Source organism: Callorhinus ursinus, unplaced genomic scaffold (assembly GCF_003265705.2).
Source record: "Callorhinus ursinus isolate GAN/ISIS: 27379988/994484 unplaced genomic scaffold, GSC_fseal_2.0 scaffold52, whole genome shotgun sequence".
Classification (NCBI taxonomy): Eukaryota; Metazoa; Chordata; class Mammalia; order Carnivora; family Otariidae; genus Callorhinus; species Callorhinus ursinus.
The window spans coordinates 7,573,818-7,592,363 of record NW_027397114.1 but is presented as its reverse complement, the minus strand read 5'-3'; the positions used below and the strand labels follow the sequence as shown (position 1 = coordinate 7,592,363).

At 59.2% G+C, this 18,546-nt stretch overlaps 1 protein-coding gene across 1 annotated transcript in view; it reads right to left on the bottom strand.

The window, feature by feature from the left end:
* Positions 1 to 18,546, bottom strand: part of ARHGAP23 (Rho GTPase activating protein 23) — a 70,485-nt gene that overhangs the window by 38,076 nt on the left and 13,863 nt on the right. Inside the window, exons 2-6 of the mRNA XM_073883762.1 lie at positions 7,268 to 7,429; positions 4,608 to 4,638; positions 3,319 to 3,417; positions 3,038 to 3,116; positions 2,818 to 2,872 (exon numbers count right to left, since the gene is read on the bottom strand). Coding sequence (XP_073739863.1) covers positions 2,818 to 2,872; positions 3,038 to 3,116; positions 3,319 to 3,417; positions 4,608 to 4,638; positions 7,268 to 7,429 — 426 coding nt within the window. The remainder of the gene's footprint in view (positions 1 to 2,817; positions 2,873 to 3,037; positions 3,117 to 3,318; positions 3,418 to 4,607; positions 4,639 to 7,267; positions 7,430 to 18,546) is intronic.

Below are 18,546 nucleotides of genomic sequence, written 5' to 3'. Positions count from 1 at the left end.
CCCCCCCCCCCACTGGAGAAATAGCCAGGATTTCTCTAAGACTTATGACAAGGACTGCCTTTAGCCACAAACATTCCAACATCTGTTTTCTCTGGTCCTCCCCCCACGCTGGCCTCAGCCGCCTCCCTGCTTCCTTATATCCAACAGTGCCCACAGCCCCTCTGGCAGAGCTGGGAAACCCCACCAGAGACCAGTCAAGGTGGCCGGAGACAGAGGGAAGTCGATGAAGGGGTGTGTCCACGGTGGGCTGGGCTGGGGCTGGGAAAACCCAGCTGTCCCTCCATCACCCTGGACGGGGAGCTGGCGTGAGGAGAAACTTGCCCACCTCTTGCTCCCTCCGGGCCAGGCTTGGGGGAGGGGCCAGACTGCCTGAGGGGCCTTGGGCCACCTTCTGCCACCCCAGGCCTGGAATCTGGCACTGGGAGCTGAGGCTGACGCTGCATTGCTGAGGAGTGACAGGGCCGGTGCCCAGGCCCAGCCAAAAAAGGAGGCAGCCCCCAGGGACAGCGGCCTTGTGGCCCTGGCCTAGCCTGGCCCTTGATGGGTGCCAGGGGGCCTATCGCAGGGCGAGGTATCAAAGGCTGGGAGGGTGAAACATACAGAGTCGTACATGGGCGCGCGCGAGCGTGCCTGTGCCACACCACAAGGAGATACCGGAAAATACACACCCAAAGACACACACACACAGAGCGAAACACAATGAGACACAGACACACACAAATAACTATACCTCCGGTCCCCGGCACACACATCATGTGATGAGGACAAGTTAGACCACACCCCCCCACATACACACTCAGCCCCCTTCGGACCCACACACCCAGCCGGCGACACTCACATACCTCTCCCTCCTGCCATCCTGCCAGCTCCCCAGGCTCCCTGCATCAGGGCGGCGGCAGCATCTCGGCCAGCCTCCGCCCTCGCCCAGCTCCGGGCTAATCCCCACTGACCACCGGGCTGGCCCAGCCTCCGATCCCCCCCACCCCCAGTCTGCCCTCCCTGTGGCTGCCCTCGGCCCCCACCGGCGCTCTCTCGAGCGTGCGCTCGCTCGCGCGCGCTCTCTCTCTCTCTCTCTCTCTCTCTCTCAGGAGGAGGAGGGAGGGGAAGATGGGTGTGGAGGGGCCTCGCCGCGTCGGCGGTGGCGTCAGCAGCTGCCGAGGCCCCATTGGCCTCCAGCCTTGGCTCCCAACCACAGGAATGCCTGGGCCCCACCCTCTGGCTGGCCCAGGATGGTGGGGGGCCGGGGCAGGGCCCCAGATGCTGACATCTGGGGCTGCCTGCCCACCCGAACCTCGGACCTCAACCTCGGACCTCTCTGGGTAACAGAGCTCAAGGCTGCTGCTCTCCCCACCCCTGCCGTCGTCCTCCGAGAAGGCCGGAGGGATCCTGGGAAGCCCGAGATGCCGCCTTGTCACTCCCTCATTGCTGGCCTCGCCTCAGCCTGGGGGAAGTGTACCCGCAGGGCCTTTGAGACTTGTGGGGAGCCCATCCACCTCTCTGGGCCTCCAGCCTTACCTCCCCCTCCCCAGGAGGGACAAGGGGACAATCCAGGTCAGAGGGTGGAGGTTCCCAGAGGGGCATGGTGCCAAGCATGGCACTGTGATTACAGTGATTATGCGAGCACATCCGGGGCAGAAGCCAGCCCGGCGGCTCCCAGGGCCTCCTGGGTTTGGCCCTCAGCCTTCCCCCAGGGGGCAGTGACCTTGGGGGCAAGCAAGCTGGCATCTGGCTGAGACCCATGAGATCAGGAAACTGGACACTGGCCAGAGAGGACTGGCCTGAGCTCTGGGCCAGGACTGGGATCGGGGTGCACAGAGAGGGTGCAAGTGTGTGTGTGCATGTGTGCACAGCGTGTGTTGGGCAGGGTACTGTGTGTGCAGGCTGGGTGCCTGCCCTGTGTGTGGCGGCCCAGGGCCAGGTTCTGGGTGTTGCTGATGTGCCCACAGAGGGAGGGGCACCTGGCCCATGCATCCGAGAGTGTAAGCTTGGGTGCTGGGCCGGTGCCGGGCCTGCAGCATGCTGTGATGTCTGTGGGCACACATGCTGTGACCACAGCGAGCCTCTGTCACGGCAGTGAGTGTTCACGTGGTGATGAGAAGTCAGCGTACGTGTGCTGTGACACCCAGTGGTGTGTTGTGCTGTTTTGATGTTTGTGTACTGGGAGGCTTCAGGATGTGTGGGGATGTGCCTGTGTGTTTCGCCGCACAGGCCTGGGGCGGTGTATCTGGGATACTGCGTGTGTGTTACCACGTCGTGCGGTGTATGGTGAGCTGGATGACAGGTAGGTGCCATGGGGCTCTGTTGTGTGGCTGTGTATCTAGCACGTTCTGCTTTATATAGCGTGGTGCATGGGGTGTTGTGTGAACGGGAGCACTCGAAGGTGGGGTGGAGTGTGTGTGTGTGTGTGTGTGTGTGTGTGTGTGTGTGTGTGTGGACACATCTACAGGAGACACGCTCACTCGGGGCCAGGCAGGGACGGGGTGTGGAGAAAAGGCTCCTGGGAGCCGACAAGAACATGCCAGTCTGGCAGGGCCTGCTGGGCCACCCTCCTTCCAGATACCCCGGCAGGAATCCCGCCTGCCAAGGCCGCCTCCCCCTCCCCCAGCACAGAGAGCAGCCCCGATTGAAGCAACAACCAGCCTCAGCACAGGGATGGACCTGGTAGCCCCGATTGGGCAATGCCGGGCTGGTGCTGCCCCCGACACTCTTCTTTGCCTCCCAAAGTGTCCAATGCAGAAGGGAGGCCCGAGGGGAAGGGATGTGTCGTGCCCCCAGGCCCTAGGGGCCCTCCACCTCAGACAGCAGGGAAGGACTCACCAGCTGGAGGATGTCTTCGTCCTTGGGCATGATGGAGAGCTCCAGAGTATCATCGCTACAGAGACAGGGCAGGGGGTCAGGCCAGGCTGAGGCAACAGGGTCTGGGAGAACAGGGATCCTGGTCGCCAGGGCACCCCCCCAGGGTCAAGGGGGTGGGGTGCAGGGACTCGGTGAATGGGCTGGGAGCTATTACAGGAGAAGGGAGGCAGGGGGCGCTCACCTATTCTGGATCAGAGCTATGACCTGGGAGTAGGTCTTCCCAATGACGCTCTCCCCATTCACCTTCACCAGCCGGTCTCCTGGAGAAAAGGGGCAGGGTCGCAATGTGAGCAGGCCAAGGGGTGGCAAAGGCCCTTCTTAAGAACCCCTGTCCCGGGTATGGATGAGAGCACCAGAACAGGAGCTTCCCCCACACCCAGATCTGAGAATCCCATCCTAACCAGAGGGTAAGGAGAAGAGACCCAGGGAAGCACAAGGAGCTGGGTACCCAGGACAGCTCACCTGTGCGCAGGCCCGCTCTGTGGGCGGGGCCATCATCCTTCACATTCTTGACAAAGATGGTATCCATGGGCTCCAGGCGGTGGTGCCGGGGGGAGGGTCCTGGTGGGCATCAGCCAGGTTAGCTGGGGGTGGCTGCTGAAGGCCACACCCATGCACAGCTACACACACAGGGGACACACGCTCAGAGAAGGATCACACTCACAAGGACACAAGTATGGACCTGAACGTTCACAGAGACACAGATGCATGGGGGGGGAGGGCGCACAAGAGGACACACCCCTGGCAGAACAAAAACCCATGTGGAAGAAAACCTACACTGACACACAGGGTCACTCCTTAAATGCCTCTCACGCCCCAGCACTGTGCCAGAAAGCAGACTAATACAGATGGATGGACAGACGTGGGCCTTGCCTTCCTGGAGCTCCCCGGCCGGCGGGGCAGAACGTCTGCACCCACAGACCTGGGGAGAGCCACAGAAAGGCCCCGCAGCTCACAGACGCTCAATGTCCACACCTCCCCCCCAACCCTTCCCCAGAGTCGGGGGGGGGTCTAAGCAGAGGCCTCCAGATCCCGAGATGGACACTCACCCCCTTGTGACATCACATTACACCCCAACAATTATCCTCTGCAGCTAACTGTCTCCATCAGAGGAATGGCCTGTTCTAAGTCAGCTGGCTCTTGCCCTCACCCCCATGGGCCTCCTTGACGGCTGCCCAGCAGAAGCCCCTGTGGCAGAGAAAGAAGGCTGCCCATCTTGAATACCCTGGGTGGCAGAAAGGGGCATCCTGGGCTAGCAAGGGTGACAGCCAGGGGAGTTAGGCCCACATCTGAAAAGATAAAGACCTCAGGGCTCCCCTTACACCCCAACAGAACCCCAGTGTCTCTATCCCTGAGACAGCCATTGGTCAGCTGCACCCTATCACCAGCCCCCAGGCTCTGCAGCCCTGTCTGTGCCTCAGTCTAGGCTGGGAGTAACTCCCAGGGGCCAAAGGCCAGGTCTTAGAGAGCCATCTGCTCCCCAGAGCACCCCCTGCTCCCAGTGTGGAATGGACAGGTCCAGAGGGAGAGAAATGTGAGAAAAGAAAAGAAGGATTGAGAGAGAGAGAGAGAGAGAGAGAGAGAGCGAGCAGATATCCAGAGTGGACACAGAGAAGAGCAAAGACTGGAACAACAGTGGCGGGGCGGGGGGGTAGCAAAATCCAGGCCGACTTGGGGCAGAGGGGGGAGAATAGAAGCTGTAGGACGGGTACTCAGCCCCAGCCCTGGCACCCACCCCCACCACTCCTTACCTCCTCCTCCTCGGCCTCCATTCTCTTCCTCCTGCAGGGGACAGAGAGGTGGGTGTGGACCCTCCATCCAGCCCTCAGCAGCTCCACCTGGGCGGGCCCCTCAAGCTCCCCCACCCAGCAGCCTCCCTCTTATCTTCCTGCAACCAGCCCAATGCCCAGAGGGGGCGGGGGGGGTGTCAGTGGGGACATCAAGTCCCAGGCATATTCCCCAGTAATATGAACACTCTCTCGTGACTGCTGATCCCACAGCCTTGTATCTCAGCCATCTGAAAGTCCCCAGTCCGATGGGGGACCCACGACCCCTTCCCTTGGGGAGCTCAAATCCAGATGGAGGCCGTTCCAAACGTGCTAACCCGCAGAGAGGATCCAGGCAGACACTGATAAGCAGGCAGGACAAGTGCAAACAGTGGCTATCAGCTCTTAGAGAATGGAAGGGAAGGCCTGATTAGCACCCCTCTGGGGGAGGGGATTTAAGGCAAGTTTGAGGAGGGAGGGGAAAGGGCGCTCTGGGGCAGGGGAGGGGTGTATGAAGGCGGGCGCTGGGTGGCAGAAAGAAGCAAGCATTTGTGGGACTGGATCAGCTGAGCTGAAGGATAAAGAAAGCAACACCAACAAGTGCCAGAAATCAAACTAAGGCGTTGGGGGTAGAAAGGAGAGAAAGAGGGAGACAGTGAAGGTTCCTGGGTGGGAGAGAGTGGATGTGAAATACCAGTTAGGAAGAGGATTCTAACATCTAGCAAGGCTAAGAAATGGAGTCCAGGAGACCCACTAGGGAGACCTCCGGGATCATCCTCGTAGTGAGGGGGAGAGTACCGGATTTGGGGAGGAAACAGAAATGAGGCAAAGGTGAAGGTCAGGGAGACGGGACAGGGCAGCAGGACGTGGCACATCAGAGCTGGATGCGATGCTGGGTGTCATCTGATCTACCATGCTCCGCAGACCATCCATCCCACAGCAGATGACAGGGTGTGACTTGTCCAAGGCCACGCAGAGGTAGTGGCAGAAGCAAGGCTGAAACCCAGGACTCTCTGGCACCCCAGCCAGGACACGAAGGCACTGGGCGCGGCTGGAGAGCAGTCCCTCTGCCCCTGCCCCTCCCCGCGTGGAGTGTGCATGCCAGCTGATGTGACCTGACAGCAGAGTGAGCTGGTGGCAGAGGCAGACAGATGCATTTAGACGGCTGAGCTCCCGGCGGGCTGCCGCCCCTGGGCAGGTTCTGGAAATGGGATGGAGCCTGTCCGTGGCCTGCCCTGCCTGGGGTCTTCCAGCGCCCCACATGCACGAGGTCTCTCTGAGACAGGCCTACCACCCAGCCTCGACCACTCAGGCTGCTTCTGTTCCGGTCACCCCTCAGCAGGGTCCCCTGAGAGAAGGTGGCAGGAGCCAGGCAGGAGGGACATTCTGGGGAAAAAGGACCGGAAGGACTGGACGTTCCAGGGACCTAGGAGGCTGAGGTCCTTGGGTGTCAAGGGGGCGCTGAGCCCTTCTCACACACCATCACCCTCCGCTTACACTCTTAAGCACAGCTGCAGACAATGGGAATCATTTATGCAGGTGCTCCCAGATTCACACACAGATGAGGGACGAGATGCATACTTACAGATACCCGTATGCACATATCTAGATAGACAAACACACATGCACATGACCAGTATACTGCGCACCCAACTGCACACAGAGAGCCATGCAAGTCCACAGACACAGACAGTGAAACCCAAGGCCTTGGTTCTCTGGCAGGTGGGATTGAGCTCCCCAAGGGAGAGCCCCCAACAGCTCTCCCCAGCCCTGAGGGAAGGGGAGAATGGGGTTCATTGACTCCAAAATAAATCTGTTTCCTCTCCTGCTGGGAGAGAGGTGGGGGAGGGAGCAGGGCCCTCCTGGGGAGCCCTGGTTCCTGCCTAGGGCCCCCTCACATCTTCCTGCCTGCCTGCTTCACTGGCAGGGAGGCCGTCCCCACTCAGCCCACACTGTATGCTGGGCGCAGCTACCCTGGTTCCTGGACTCAGAGAACCTGACATTTATATTAGGGCCGGAAGGGCTCTTGGGGGTCAAGTAGATAAATGCCCTCACATTACAGCAGGAGAAATGGAGCCCAGAGAGGAGTGACTCTACCTCAAGATCCACAGTGAGGTAGGAGTTGCAGCAGGATTAGAACCCAGGGCACCCTCCTCCCAGCCTGGTGCTCTCCAGAGCACAGGGCCTAGGCCAGTGCGGGCCGGGGCACTCCAGGAGTCCCAGAGGTGGGTTAAAACAGACTCCCCAAGAGCTCAGGCCAGGGAGGGGACAACAAACCCAGCTCAGAAGTGGCCAAAGAGGACAGAGTCCCCAGAACTCCATGTCTCAGAGAAGGTTTTTCACTTTCCAGAGGCCAAGAGTCTGGGGGTGGGCGTGAGCATCCTGGCTCCCCCGACAAGTTCCTTGCCCAGAACCATCCACCCTGCCCCTTCTCCTGGGAAGACCAAACCCAGAGCAGTTAGGGAGCTTGTCCACACTCACACAATGCTAATGACCCAGCCAGGGCTGTCCCAGCCCCTCAGTGACCCTCCACCCAGGCCATAGAAGAAGGGCTGTGGAGGGCGCGGGGCAAAGGGATCTCCCCTCCCCGCTCCCCATTAAAGCTTCCTCAGGCAGGCCAGGGCAGTGGGGCCAGGCAGGTGTACCTTCAGGCTGCACTGCACGGCGGACTCGGGCGGGTACACGATGAAGTGGCGCAGGGTGAAGCCAAAGCCATCCTGGAGACTTTTGTGCAGCAGCAGGGTCCGCGGCCCCTGCCAGGGGAGGGGGCGTCCAGGCGAGCACCCATCTCTCGGGCCCAGGGGCAGCTGTGGGAGCACAGGCAGACAGGGTTGAGTGGCCACGTGGCCCACACTCCCAAGTCTGCACACTGCCTCCCGCGGCCAGGAGGAGGGACTGGGGAAGGGGGTGGGGGGCGTGTGCCCCCAGGGGGAGTTCCAGGCCCCCTCCCCTGCTCCTGACCTCCTCCTCGCCCCCTTCCTTCCTCTGCCACCCTCATCAGCCCAAAGCTGCTGCTTGCTTTCTTTCCCCTCCATCCCCTCACAACGGCTTTGCCTCCAGGGAACCAGCTCCCCCCAGCCAGCCAGGTATTCAGTCGGGTCAGTTGGGCAAATGTTCACTGAGCACCTACTATGCTCCAGGAACTGGACACACAGCCTTCTCGCCTGGGAAGTGCCTGCAGCCATCTGCGCTCACTGCCGCTGCTGTACCATCTCTCTCTCTCTCTCTCTCTCTCACACACACACACACACACACACACACGCACACTATGCAGACAGACACATCCACACGCACTCCTGCAGACGGAACACACCACACACCCAGAGAAGCACACTCTCGTGCCAAGGTGCACACGGATGGACCCACAGAGGAGTATACACAAGCACACCTAGCTTAGACAAACACGTGCACACACAGTCGCACATAATCAGGGTCTCACACACGCACGTGCATACAGACCCAGGCACACGGCACATGCCACAGACATACAGACACATACACGCACACGCATCCTTCAGGAGCAGCAACAGCAACAGGTGGGGGGCTGGAGCCACGAGGGAGCGGCCTGGACAACTGAAGGGACTTCCTGAGGCTCCGGAGCCCAGCCAGAGGCCTGGCTATTCCCTGGATCTAAGAGGGGAACTGGGTGGGGGTGGGAGAGACCCTCCGCTGCCCTCTGGCCAGCCCGATGGAATACTTGGGATTCCCCAAGATGGCATGGCAGAGGATGTCTGAAGACCAGGGTTTGGGGGTACCCAGGTCCGCTTCTGGGGCAAGCGGGAGAAGAGCACGGACATTACCTGAGAGGCGGCTCGGACTTCAGGTTCCCTGCTCAGACGCAGAGAGGGATAGTGGGTGGGCGACAGAAGGGTGTCAGACAGATGCATGCCCAGGGCGGCGGACAGCAGGTTGGAGAAGATGGTGAAAAGCCAGGATGCCTCCCTCGGGGCTCTTTAACTTCCAGCCGCGGGCATCCTAACCTGAGGGCCCTCATCCAAACCTCAGAGGGCAAGAAGCCCCTTCACCCCCACCCTTGACAGTCCTCAACCCCGCACTCCTCCTTGGCACCAGGCAGGAGTCATCAGGGGAACAAAGGCAACTGGGTGTAGAGGGAAGAAGTCCACCAGCTTTGGGGTGAGGACTCCCTCTGCCCCACTAAGTCCCCTTAAGACGGGGGTCTTAACAGCTGGAAAAAGTTCACTTTTGCGACTCGGATGAACTGATACTAAGACACTCCTTCATGAATCCATCCCCTAGCCTGTTCACACTTGTGGTGGAAGGCAGCCCTGGGCCCAGCCCTTTTGCTAGGGATTTCTTTTTTTTCTTTTCCCCTTTTTTAAGATTTTATTTGTTTGAGAGAGGGCGCACGAGCAGGGGGTAGAGGGAGAGGGAGAGGGAGAAGCAGGCTCCCAGCTGAGCAGGGAGCCCGATGTGGGGCTCGATCCCAGGACCCTGGGATCATGACCCGAGCCAAAGGCAGACGCTTAACGACTGAGCCACCCAGGCGCCCTTGCTAGGGATTTCTGTGTGGGGTGGGAAGTGGGACTGTAGTCAGACAGGCTTGGGAGAGGGGGTAGAACCTCAAGTCTCAGAAGATGAAAGAAAAACGTGACAGCGGCGGTAGACTTGCTTCATGCAGTCCCATTGAACACAGCCAGGTGGAAGGTACAGGGGGCCCGAGCGAGGTTCCAGGCCAGGGAGACCATTCTAATCATATCCATCTGGAAAGCTACCAGATGAGGTTGTGAGTGCTCATTCCCCTGAAGGGTTGGAGCAAAAGCTGGGTGCCCCCCCCCCCCAGTCCGGGAGGCCGTGGCTGAGATTCCAGCTTGGGACAGGAGGCCCAGAGATGACCCTTCGGCTCCTTCCACTTGTAGCTATACCCCCTCCAGTTCCACTGAGCCCCACACCCCCATGGGGGGTCTGAAGAGTCCAGAGCAGAAAATTCTCTGGGAATTCTGTTGAGATCTGAAATCCCCTGGATTTCCTATCTCTGCTGACCTGGCAAGGAACTGATCAGGAAGAGAAGAGAGCCTGGGGGACCCTCCCTGCCTGCTCCTACCAGAAGCCCCTGCTCTTCCCCAGTGTGGGCTGCCTCCCCTGCACGCCCTCTACCCGGGCTCAGAACGCAGGGCCCATTGTTTTGCCGGTGTCCTGGATTAAGGTTTAAGCCACCAGCTGCCCCAGTGACGAGAAGTGGCTGGGACAGGTCCCCACACGCCCCCCACCCCTCCTCCAACACACATCCTGCCTGGGGCTGCCAGGTGCCTGGGGGTGCCCGTCTCTGGGGGCCTGGCTGCAACCCAGGGCAGGGGGCAGGCCTTCTTCTCTCAGGTCCCCTCTTGGCCCAAACACCACTGGCACCCCCTCCCTTATCTCTGCCTCTCCCTTTCCTCTTTTCCTTCCTCCCAGTCTCCCTTCCCCCCATCCCTTCCACTCACTGAGAATGTCAGTGTGTAATCCCCCTGCGGCAGCTACTATACCCCTGCCTGAAGAGGAGACACCACGGCCCCCGTCTGTAGCTAGATCTGGCGGCTCCCCTGTGGGAAGTTCTTCCTTGGATTTAACCACAATCCTTCATGCTATGATGCACACATTTCCTCTCCTCCCCTCCAACCTGGGACAACGCTGGGTCTGGCTCTCATCTTGACAGGGAGGGAGCGGGTAGACACAGAAAAAGAGAAGGAGCCAGCAACAGGAACAGAAAGGCGACTAGACTGGGAAGGGGTTCAGCTCACACACATCCCCACTTCTGCCTCTCTGGGAGAGGCACAGAGACAAGGGAATGGAGAGGGAGAGGCTCGGGGGGACACAGGGGCATCACTGATTACCGCTTTCCTGGCCCAGATCTATCTCCAAATGTTATCAGCCTCGTGTCAGGAAAGAGACATCCAGAAAGGCCAGCTGATGGTGGGAAGAGGGCAGATGGCCCCAGGGCCACAAGTTAGACAGAACTGGACACGTGGTGGGTTAGCAACACCGGGAACCAGAACCCAGGAGTCCTGCTCCTCCCCGCTAGGAGCATAAAGAGGTCATTGCGGGGAGCACAGCGTTCATGCTGGGCATGGCGCCCACTGTGACTCACGCCCTACCAGCCCCGTCGATCCCGGACATCAGACACATTGTCCCCACCCCCTATCTCCAGCCCTGTCAGTTCTCCCCCTGAGATCACTCATTACCTGCCACCTCAGCCTCCTTTGCCCACTAGGAAGCCCTGCTGTGCCTGTGCCCACCGCCCCTACCAGGGAGCGGGCCGAGTGGTGCCCTCCACTCCACTTACTAACACCCTTGCCCGCCTCTGACTCGGCTCCCTGCCCCAGCAGATCCCCCAGGACTCCGTGCCCCAACATCTCTTCAAACAACCCTGGTCCCTTCCATCCTTCCACGGCGTATAAACCAAGGGGCTTGAGCCACTGCAGGCCACCACCCAGACTGGGGGTCCACATCCAGCACTCCCGGAAAAGCTCCCAGCCACAACCTGCCACCCTCGCCCGCATCTCTCCGGCTCCTCACTCACTCCCCACTCCGGGGCACGGTCCCAGAATGCAGAGCGCACTCGGCTCAAGGATCCAGAGGAGTTGGTGGCCCGATCCCACCCGCCCCGACAAGGCCCGACCCCTGCTCTCCGCGCCCCCACCCCCCGCCGGCCCGGCAGCCCGGCTGCGCTCACCCTGGCGCGGCGCGGCCCCGGCGCGCGGCGGTCGCTGTGGGCGAGGCAGGGCAGCCAGAGGCAGCGCGGCTCCGGGGCGCTGCAGTCCACGCCGACGGCGCGCTCCCAGCGCCAGCCCCGCGCCCCCGCGCGCTCCACGCGCCACACGGCGCTACCCACGAGCGCCGCGGCCGGCGGGGGCCCCAGGGCCCGGCCTCCGCCCCGGCCCCAGTGCGCCGCGGGCCGGGCTTCCGGAGCGGGGCGCGCCGCGCGGGGGCCCCTGGCTGCTCCACGGCGCCCGGCCGGCGGCGTCCTCGGTCCCCCGGGTGGTGGCAGGCGGGCCCCGGGGGTCCCCGCCCGCCCCCCGGAGCCGCGGGCCCGGGACCCAGGGGCCCCGAGGGGACGGACGGCCCGCGCGGACGGCGGCAGGACGGCAGGAGCAGCGCCGCGCCTCCCGCGCCTCCTGCGCCTCCCGGCTGAAGGCGCCTGAGCCCGGACACGCCGGCGAGTCGCGCAGGGCAGACACCTCCCCCTCCGGGGCGGCCCCTGTGCGCGGCCGCCCCGATCGCACACACACACACCCACACACACACGCGGGAGGCACTATACAGCGCCCCCGCGCAGCCACACGCTGCACACCCCGTATACCGGCACGCACGTACACCCCCCCACTCTGCCACTCACGACGAAAACTCACCCTGTGCCCCGGTCCACACACGTTGTACTCTAGGGCACACAAGCGCATCCAGCTTCACGTGCCCGAGAAACACACATTCAATCAGCACACATGTTCCTCACGGATGCACACATGTAAACACACACCCTACCCACCCTGTACAGGCCCACACCACACACACACACACACACATCTATACACCCGATACTCTCCCATCCACACACACACACACTCACACTCCCCCTCGGCCCACAGACCCCACATAAGCACACTGTTCCCCCTCACAAATACATTGTGTGTAGACACCTTTCCATATGCATACATACTTTGGACACCCTCCCATGCATCTATGCTCCACACACCCCACAGAGACATTTTTGCAAGCATACCCACTGCGTCCCTAAAAGCACACCAGATCCCCCTAGGTACCCACCCATACACTCCCTACATACCCAACAGAGATGCCCCACAAAGGCAGCTAGATGACATGCACACATTGCCCAGAGACACACATTCCATGCATAGATGCTGTACCCCCTCAGTTCACACACACACACACACACACACACACACACATGACCCAGCACTGAGAGCAGACTATCATAACACCCCCCACCGGAGTTATGATATCCCCTGTTGCTGCAGGTGGAGGCCCCACCACCTCTGGTAGGGAATTGTGACCAACCCTCTTCCCCAGGACCCCCTGCCCATTAGTTCCACGCAGAGGGGCCACGACCAAGCTGACAATGGACTCCAAGCTGGCCACCCCCGCACCCCAGCTTGTGAGTCAGACAGGAAGCCCATGTAGATAGCAGACCCTGCCTGCCTCCCCTTCCTGGCTCTCTCTTCCCAGGCCCCTTCCCGGGTGGGGCCGGCAGAGGCCTTGGCTAGTGGGTGTGTATTCGCCACCACCATTTCTGTCTCATTTGACGGTTCACAGCGTGTTTTCGCCACAGCCACTCACTGTGGCCCAGGGCCCCCCGCCATGACCCAATATTCAGGGAAGGCAATGAAGGCCCAAGAGCAGTCCGCTTGTCATGGAGGCATGGAACTCCAAGCCCAGGGCCCCTCACTCCAACTTTGGACCTTATACCCAAATTGTAGCCCGCAGCCAAGGAAGGGAGGCTGCAGTGGGGGAGCAACTCCAGCCCAACCCTGGTCCCAAATCTGGGAGTTCAGGGAGGAAGAGCCGTAGGGCTGGGCCCTTGAGGGGCAGCCACCAGAAGGGAGAAGCCTGCAGAAGGGGTACCTCCCCCCGCCCGCCCCCGTCCCGTCACCTGCGTCCTCTACAAGGACAGCCACGGTGGGGTGGGTGGGTCATGGTGGATCATCGGGTGGGAGGCAGTAGGGGAGGGAGATGGAGGGGCAGGAGGGGGGAGGGGCGGGGGCAGAGGGAGGAGAGCTAGAGGACTACAGGGCTGGGCAGGAGTGAGGGAGGGAGAAGGAAGGCAGGAGGAAGGGTGAGGCAGGCGAGTGGGGGCCGGGGAGCGGTTTTGTTCTCCCGTTTCCTGTTTGCCGCTTGCTGGGCCCCCAGTGCAGGGGCTGGACCCCCACCCCCACCCTGGCGGAAGCCGGACGGGAAGAGCAAGGCTGCCACCAGCGCTGAGTCAGGAGGGCTTAGGGGCAGAGTGGGAAAGAACCACAGTCAGGAGGAGCATGGAGCTGGCAGCTCCATTTGCACCCTCCCCCACCCCTCCATCCCTAGAAAACCAAGGATTCCGGGGCAGGCCCACTCCTGCCCTTGGCTGCCCTGTGCCTCCCGGTGCGGCCCCCACCAAAGTCAGGCCTTCAGAGACCAGCTGGGAGCCCCACCAAGCTGTCCTCGGCTCTGTCAGACTCTGTGGCCCCGAGCAGAGTGCAAGAGCCACAGGGAGGTCCTCCTTCAGAGTCTGGCCTGCTCTCCCAGCAAGCAGCCAGAAAGTCCTTCCAGCTGCCTGACTTCCTTGCCTCTTGCTGCAAGCCCAGTCCCTGGTTCTGAAGAAACGGAGTGACTCTCCCCCCTAGTGCCCCACGGAGCCTCTCATGGCCAACAGGGGCTGCTGTGGGTCTGGATCAAGAATCCACTTCCCTCGAAACTGCTGAGGTTTCTGAGGGCTACAGGGAGGGGCGAGGCAGAGAAGCAGCATGGGGTTCCTGTGTTCAGAGACCTAGGAAATGATAAACCATATATGATGTCCACTTCCTGCCCTCTCACCTGGCTGGACAGCAAGGGGATACCAGTCTCTTCCAACCCAAACGTGCACTTTCCCCACCCCGCCCCTTCTGCCCAGCTGCCTCGACAGGGATGTCAGGAGAGGGGTGCACACAGTAGGGCCTGGAAGGTTGTACAGAGTCTGAATAGATGATTCTACAGGCCTGGGGAGCCTCTCAGCCCCCTCCCCCATTTCCTCTGGGAAAGGAATGTGGGGTGGGTCCCAGAGGGTGGGGGGGATGGGGCCCAGGGCTGGGAAATACCAGGCGTTGCTGAGATTCTATTCCAAGCCTTCCTGCCTGGTGTGAGTCCTCCTCCCCGGCACCCTCCCCAGCTTCCTCCCCCCAAATCAGGAATTACCCCGCTGAGCAGTCCCTCCCCTCATCCTCTAGTTTGACCAGCTTGCAAAATCCATTCAACTTTATCTTGCTGAGGGTCCCTGGGACAGGGCTTGGGGGCTGTGCCTCCAAGGGGAGGGCATCCAGTCTTCCTCTCTCCAAATTAGATAATCATTCTTTACTGTTTGAAAGCACTTTCACCGGATTTCATGTGGCATTTACCCTAAGAATTGGCTATCCAGGGATTGTGTTACACCCATTCTTCAGATGCAGAAACTGAGGCTCAAAGAGGGCAAGGAGCCTGGCTCAAGATGTCACTTTTACTAAGCTGAACCCCGATCCCAGACTAACTCAGATCCATTTCTATTACCCTCTTGTTTATCCATTCAACAACCACGTCTTGAATGCCTGTCGTGGGCCAGGAGCCAGCCAAGGGCAGGGACACCTTGGAGAGTAAGTACACACCTTGACCTCAGGGTGCTTATATTTCTACTAGCATCCCAGCTTCTGAACCCTTTAGGAGCCCCCAAGTTCCCCATCCAGGCCCGAGCCAGCTGTCTTCATCTCCACCAAGGGAGACCCCCACATACCAAGGGTGCCCCTGTGTCAGAGCCGCATCTCTCTATGAGGGGACAGTTTGCTTGAGGGCAGGATCGGGGGGGGGGGCCTTCCAGGTTAGACCTCCAAAAAGACGGTGGCCTGGGCTATAGAAGCAGAAGACTGCAGGGCCAGCCTGACAAGCAGGAAGTGGGAAAGAGGAGGAGAGCATCCTGGGGCCCAAGGGTCAAGGCATATAAGAAGAGAAGCAGGGGAGCCTGGGTGGCTCAGTCGGTTAGGCGTCTGACTCTTGATCTCAGCTCAGGTCTTGATCTCAGAGTCATAGGTTCAGGCCCTGTGATGGGCTTCACATTGGGCATGGAGTCTACTCACAGAGAAAAAAAAAAAAGGAAGAAGAAGCAAAGAGAGAGAGAGAAGCATACCACTAAAGGCCTATGGTTCAGGAAGTGATGAGAGAGAGGGCTCAGGGTCAATTTGCCTGCTTTTCCTTTCTCTGGCTTACTTAGTGCCTCCTCCCAGAATGTAGATCCCCAAACCATATGACAAACAATGCCCCTACCCGGAGAGAATCATCCCACATTTGTGACTCTCTGACAGGTCCCATATATCCACCACTATAACCACCCCACAATCTCATATGCAGACAGAGCAAATCCACCGCCAGTCCCCGTCCATCCCAGGCATGCAGGCAATGTGATACCCAAGGCATGCCCGCCCAGCCCACGCCTGGGCCTCTGACCCCTGCCCCAGTCTCCCCGCTCAAGGGCAGCCTCCCCCGGTCCTCCTCCACCCCTTTGCCCCATTGAGATGCCTGGTTCCCAGCACCACTTGTGTGCAGTCCTGGCATGCCCTAACAGGCCAAGCCGATGAGCCGGCCCAGCAAGCCTGCGTCTCCAACAAGCTCAGTGTGCCATAACCCTGCGTCACTGGGAGCCTGGGGACCCCACTGGGTCTGGCCTATGGGGCAGAGGGTGGTCCAAAGAGTCTCTCCAGACCCCATGTTCTCCCATCCAGAGCCAGGCTTGCCCTGAGCCCTGAGTTGGGGTGTTTGTGACATCCGCCTCTCCCACCCTCACACTGGGCCAGAGCCGAGGAAGGCTGGAGGAGGAAAGCGGGGAGGGGACACCTGCCCTCCCAGGAGTCCTGCTGCCACCTCAAGGAGGGATCGACACAATCCCAGCAGCCAGAATCCCCTGGTTATTCCAGAGGCAGCATGGCTCAGGGGCTGGCATATGGGCTCTGGAGTCCTCTGGAGTCCTCGACCCCTGGGTCCGAGTTCGATCTCTACCACTTCCTGGCTGTGAGACCTTGGGCAAGTTATTTCACTTCTTTGAGCCTCTGATCCTCACCAATAAAATGGGAATGACACTCATTTCCCCTTCATAGGTTGTTGGGAAAACTAAGTAATTTAAAGAAAGTCCTTAGCACAGGTCCTGAGCACATAGTAGGGGCCCAAGAAATGCAAGCTGGTTCTGGCTGGGTTTTTGTCCTTTAAAACATTTTTTTATTGAGGTATAATTGACACATATATTAGTTTCAGGTGTGCAATCTAATGATTCACTATTTGTATATGTTGCGAAACAATGACCACAATACGTCCACTTAACATCCATCACCACGAGTAGTTACAGAAGTTTCTTTCTTGTGATAAGAATTTTTAAGATCTTACTCTCTTAGCAACTTTCAAATATGCAATTCTGTATTATTAACTATAGTCATCATGCCCTACATTACATCCCCATGACTTATTTATTTTGTAACTGGAAGTTTGTACCTTTTTTTTTTAAGATTTTTTTTTTTCCCCAAGAGAAAGAGAGAGCACGAGCAGGGGTGGGAGGGGCAGAGGGAGAAACAGACTCCCCACTGAGCAGGGAGCCTGATGCAGGGACTGGATCCCAGGACCCTGGGATCATGACCTGAGCCAAAGGCAGATGCTTAACCGACTGCAACATTCAGGCGCCCCAAGTTTGTACCTTTGGACTCCCTTCACCCATTTTGCCCTCCCCAAGCCCCTGCCTCTGGCAACCCCAATTTGTTTTCTGTACCTTTGAGCTTGGTTTTTGTTATTGTCCTTGTTTTCAGGTTCCACATATAAGTGAGACCATACAGTTTGTGTTTCTCTCTGTTTGACTTATTTCACTTAGCATGATGCCCTCCAGCACAATGCAAGCTCTTTTGAGTGTCTTCTGGTTATTCACACTCTCTCACACCCAGCCGCACTCACAGTCAGACGTGCAGACAACTCAGCCACGTGTACACAAGGACCCAGTGACACGTGTGCACACTCAAGGAGGTCTGCACAGACCCAGGTGAATCCATTCACACGGGCATCACCACCCCCTCCCACTGCCAGCCCCTGACAGGCTCCCACATGCCCCAGTCCCCCCCCCTTCCCAGGCAGGGAGGTGTCATCAGAAGTCCCCACTGCCATAACAGAACTTTGGCCCTTTGGGAGTGGGGAAGGAGGAAACGTGAGACCCCAGTAGGCAAGGGACACAGCGAGGGTGCCAGGCTGGCAGGGCCTCTGCCCGGCAGGAGAGCCAGTCCCCTCCTCAGGGATAGCGGGGAGAGGGGAGACTAAAGAGCATCCTTCCTAATGGTGGGAAATGAGCACTTGCAGAAAAGGGTAAGTCTCGAGCCAGCCACAAAGTAAACAGTAGGGCCGTTGCCCGGGCAACCACAGGCTGGCGTGGGATGGGGCCCACCACAAGCCCTTTCCACCCCCTGATTTACTCCACTCAGCGGCCCTTGACTGTCTCAGTGCATGCCCTCCATGTACCCACTCTGGTGTCTGGGCCCATCTGGGACTCCCCAGAGGTCATGGCCTGGGTCTTTCCCCTCAGACTGGAGACTGCTCAAGGGCATGGCCTGAGTCTCCCTCATTAGCCTGAGAGCTTCCTAAGGACAACTTTTCAGAAGTGGATTTGTACTACAAGAATGCTTTGTATACCGTAGGCTCTCAAAAATTATTTGTTCATGGGGAGGCTGTGGAGAAATTGGAACCCGTAGGCTTTGCTGGTGGAATGCAAAATGGCACCATTGCTGTGGAAAACAGTATGGCAGTTCCTCCTAACGTTACACAGAATCACCCTATGATCCAGCAATTCTGGCTACGTCTCCAAAAGAAGTGAAATCAGGGACTCAAAGCAGTGTGTGCCCACCCACATTCGTGATTGCTTATTCGCAATGGCCAAAAGGTGGAAACAACCCGACCATCCATTGATGCATGAATGGATAAACAAAAAAATGTGGTATATCCATACAATAGAATTTATTTGTTCCCAAAAAGGAAGGAAATTACAACAGGGATGAACCTTGAAGACGTTATGCTTAGTGAAACAGGTGGGAACGAAAGGGCAGACGTTACATGATTCTGCTTATATGAGCCACCTAGATTCACAGAGACAGAAAATAGAATGGTGGCTGCCAAAAGGAAAGGGGGAAGTCCGTGACTGTTTCGTGGACACAGAGTTTCCGTTTCAGAAGACGACAAGCTTCTAGAGATGGATGGT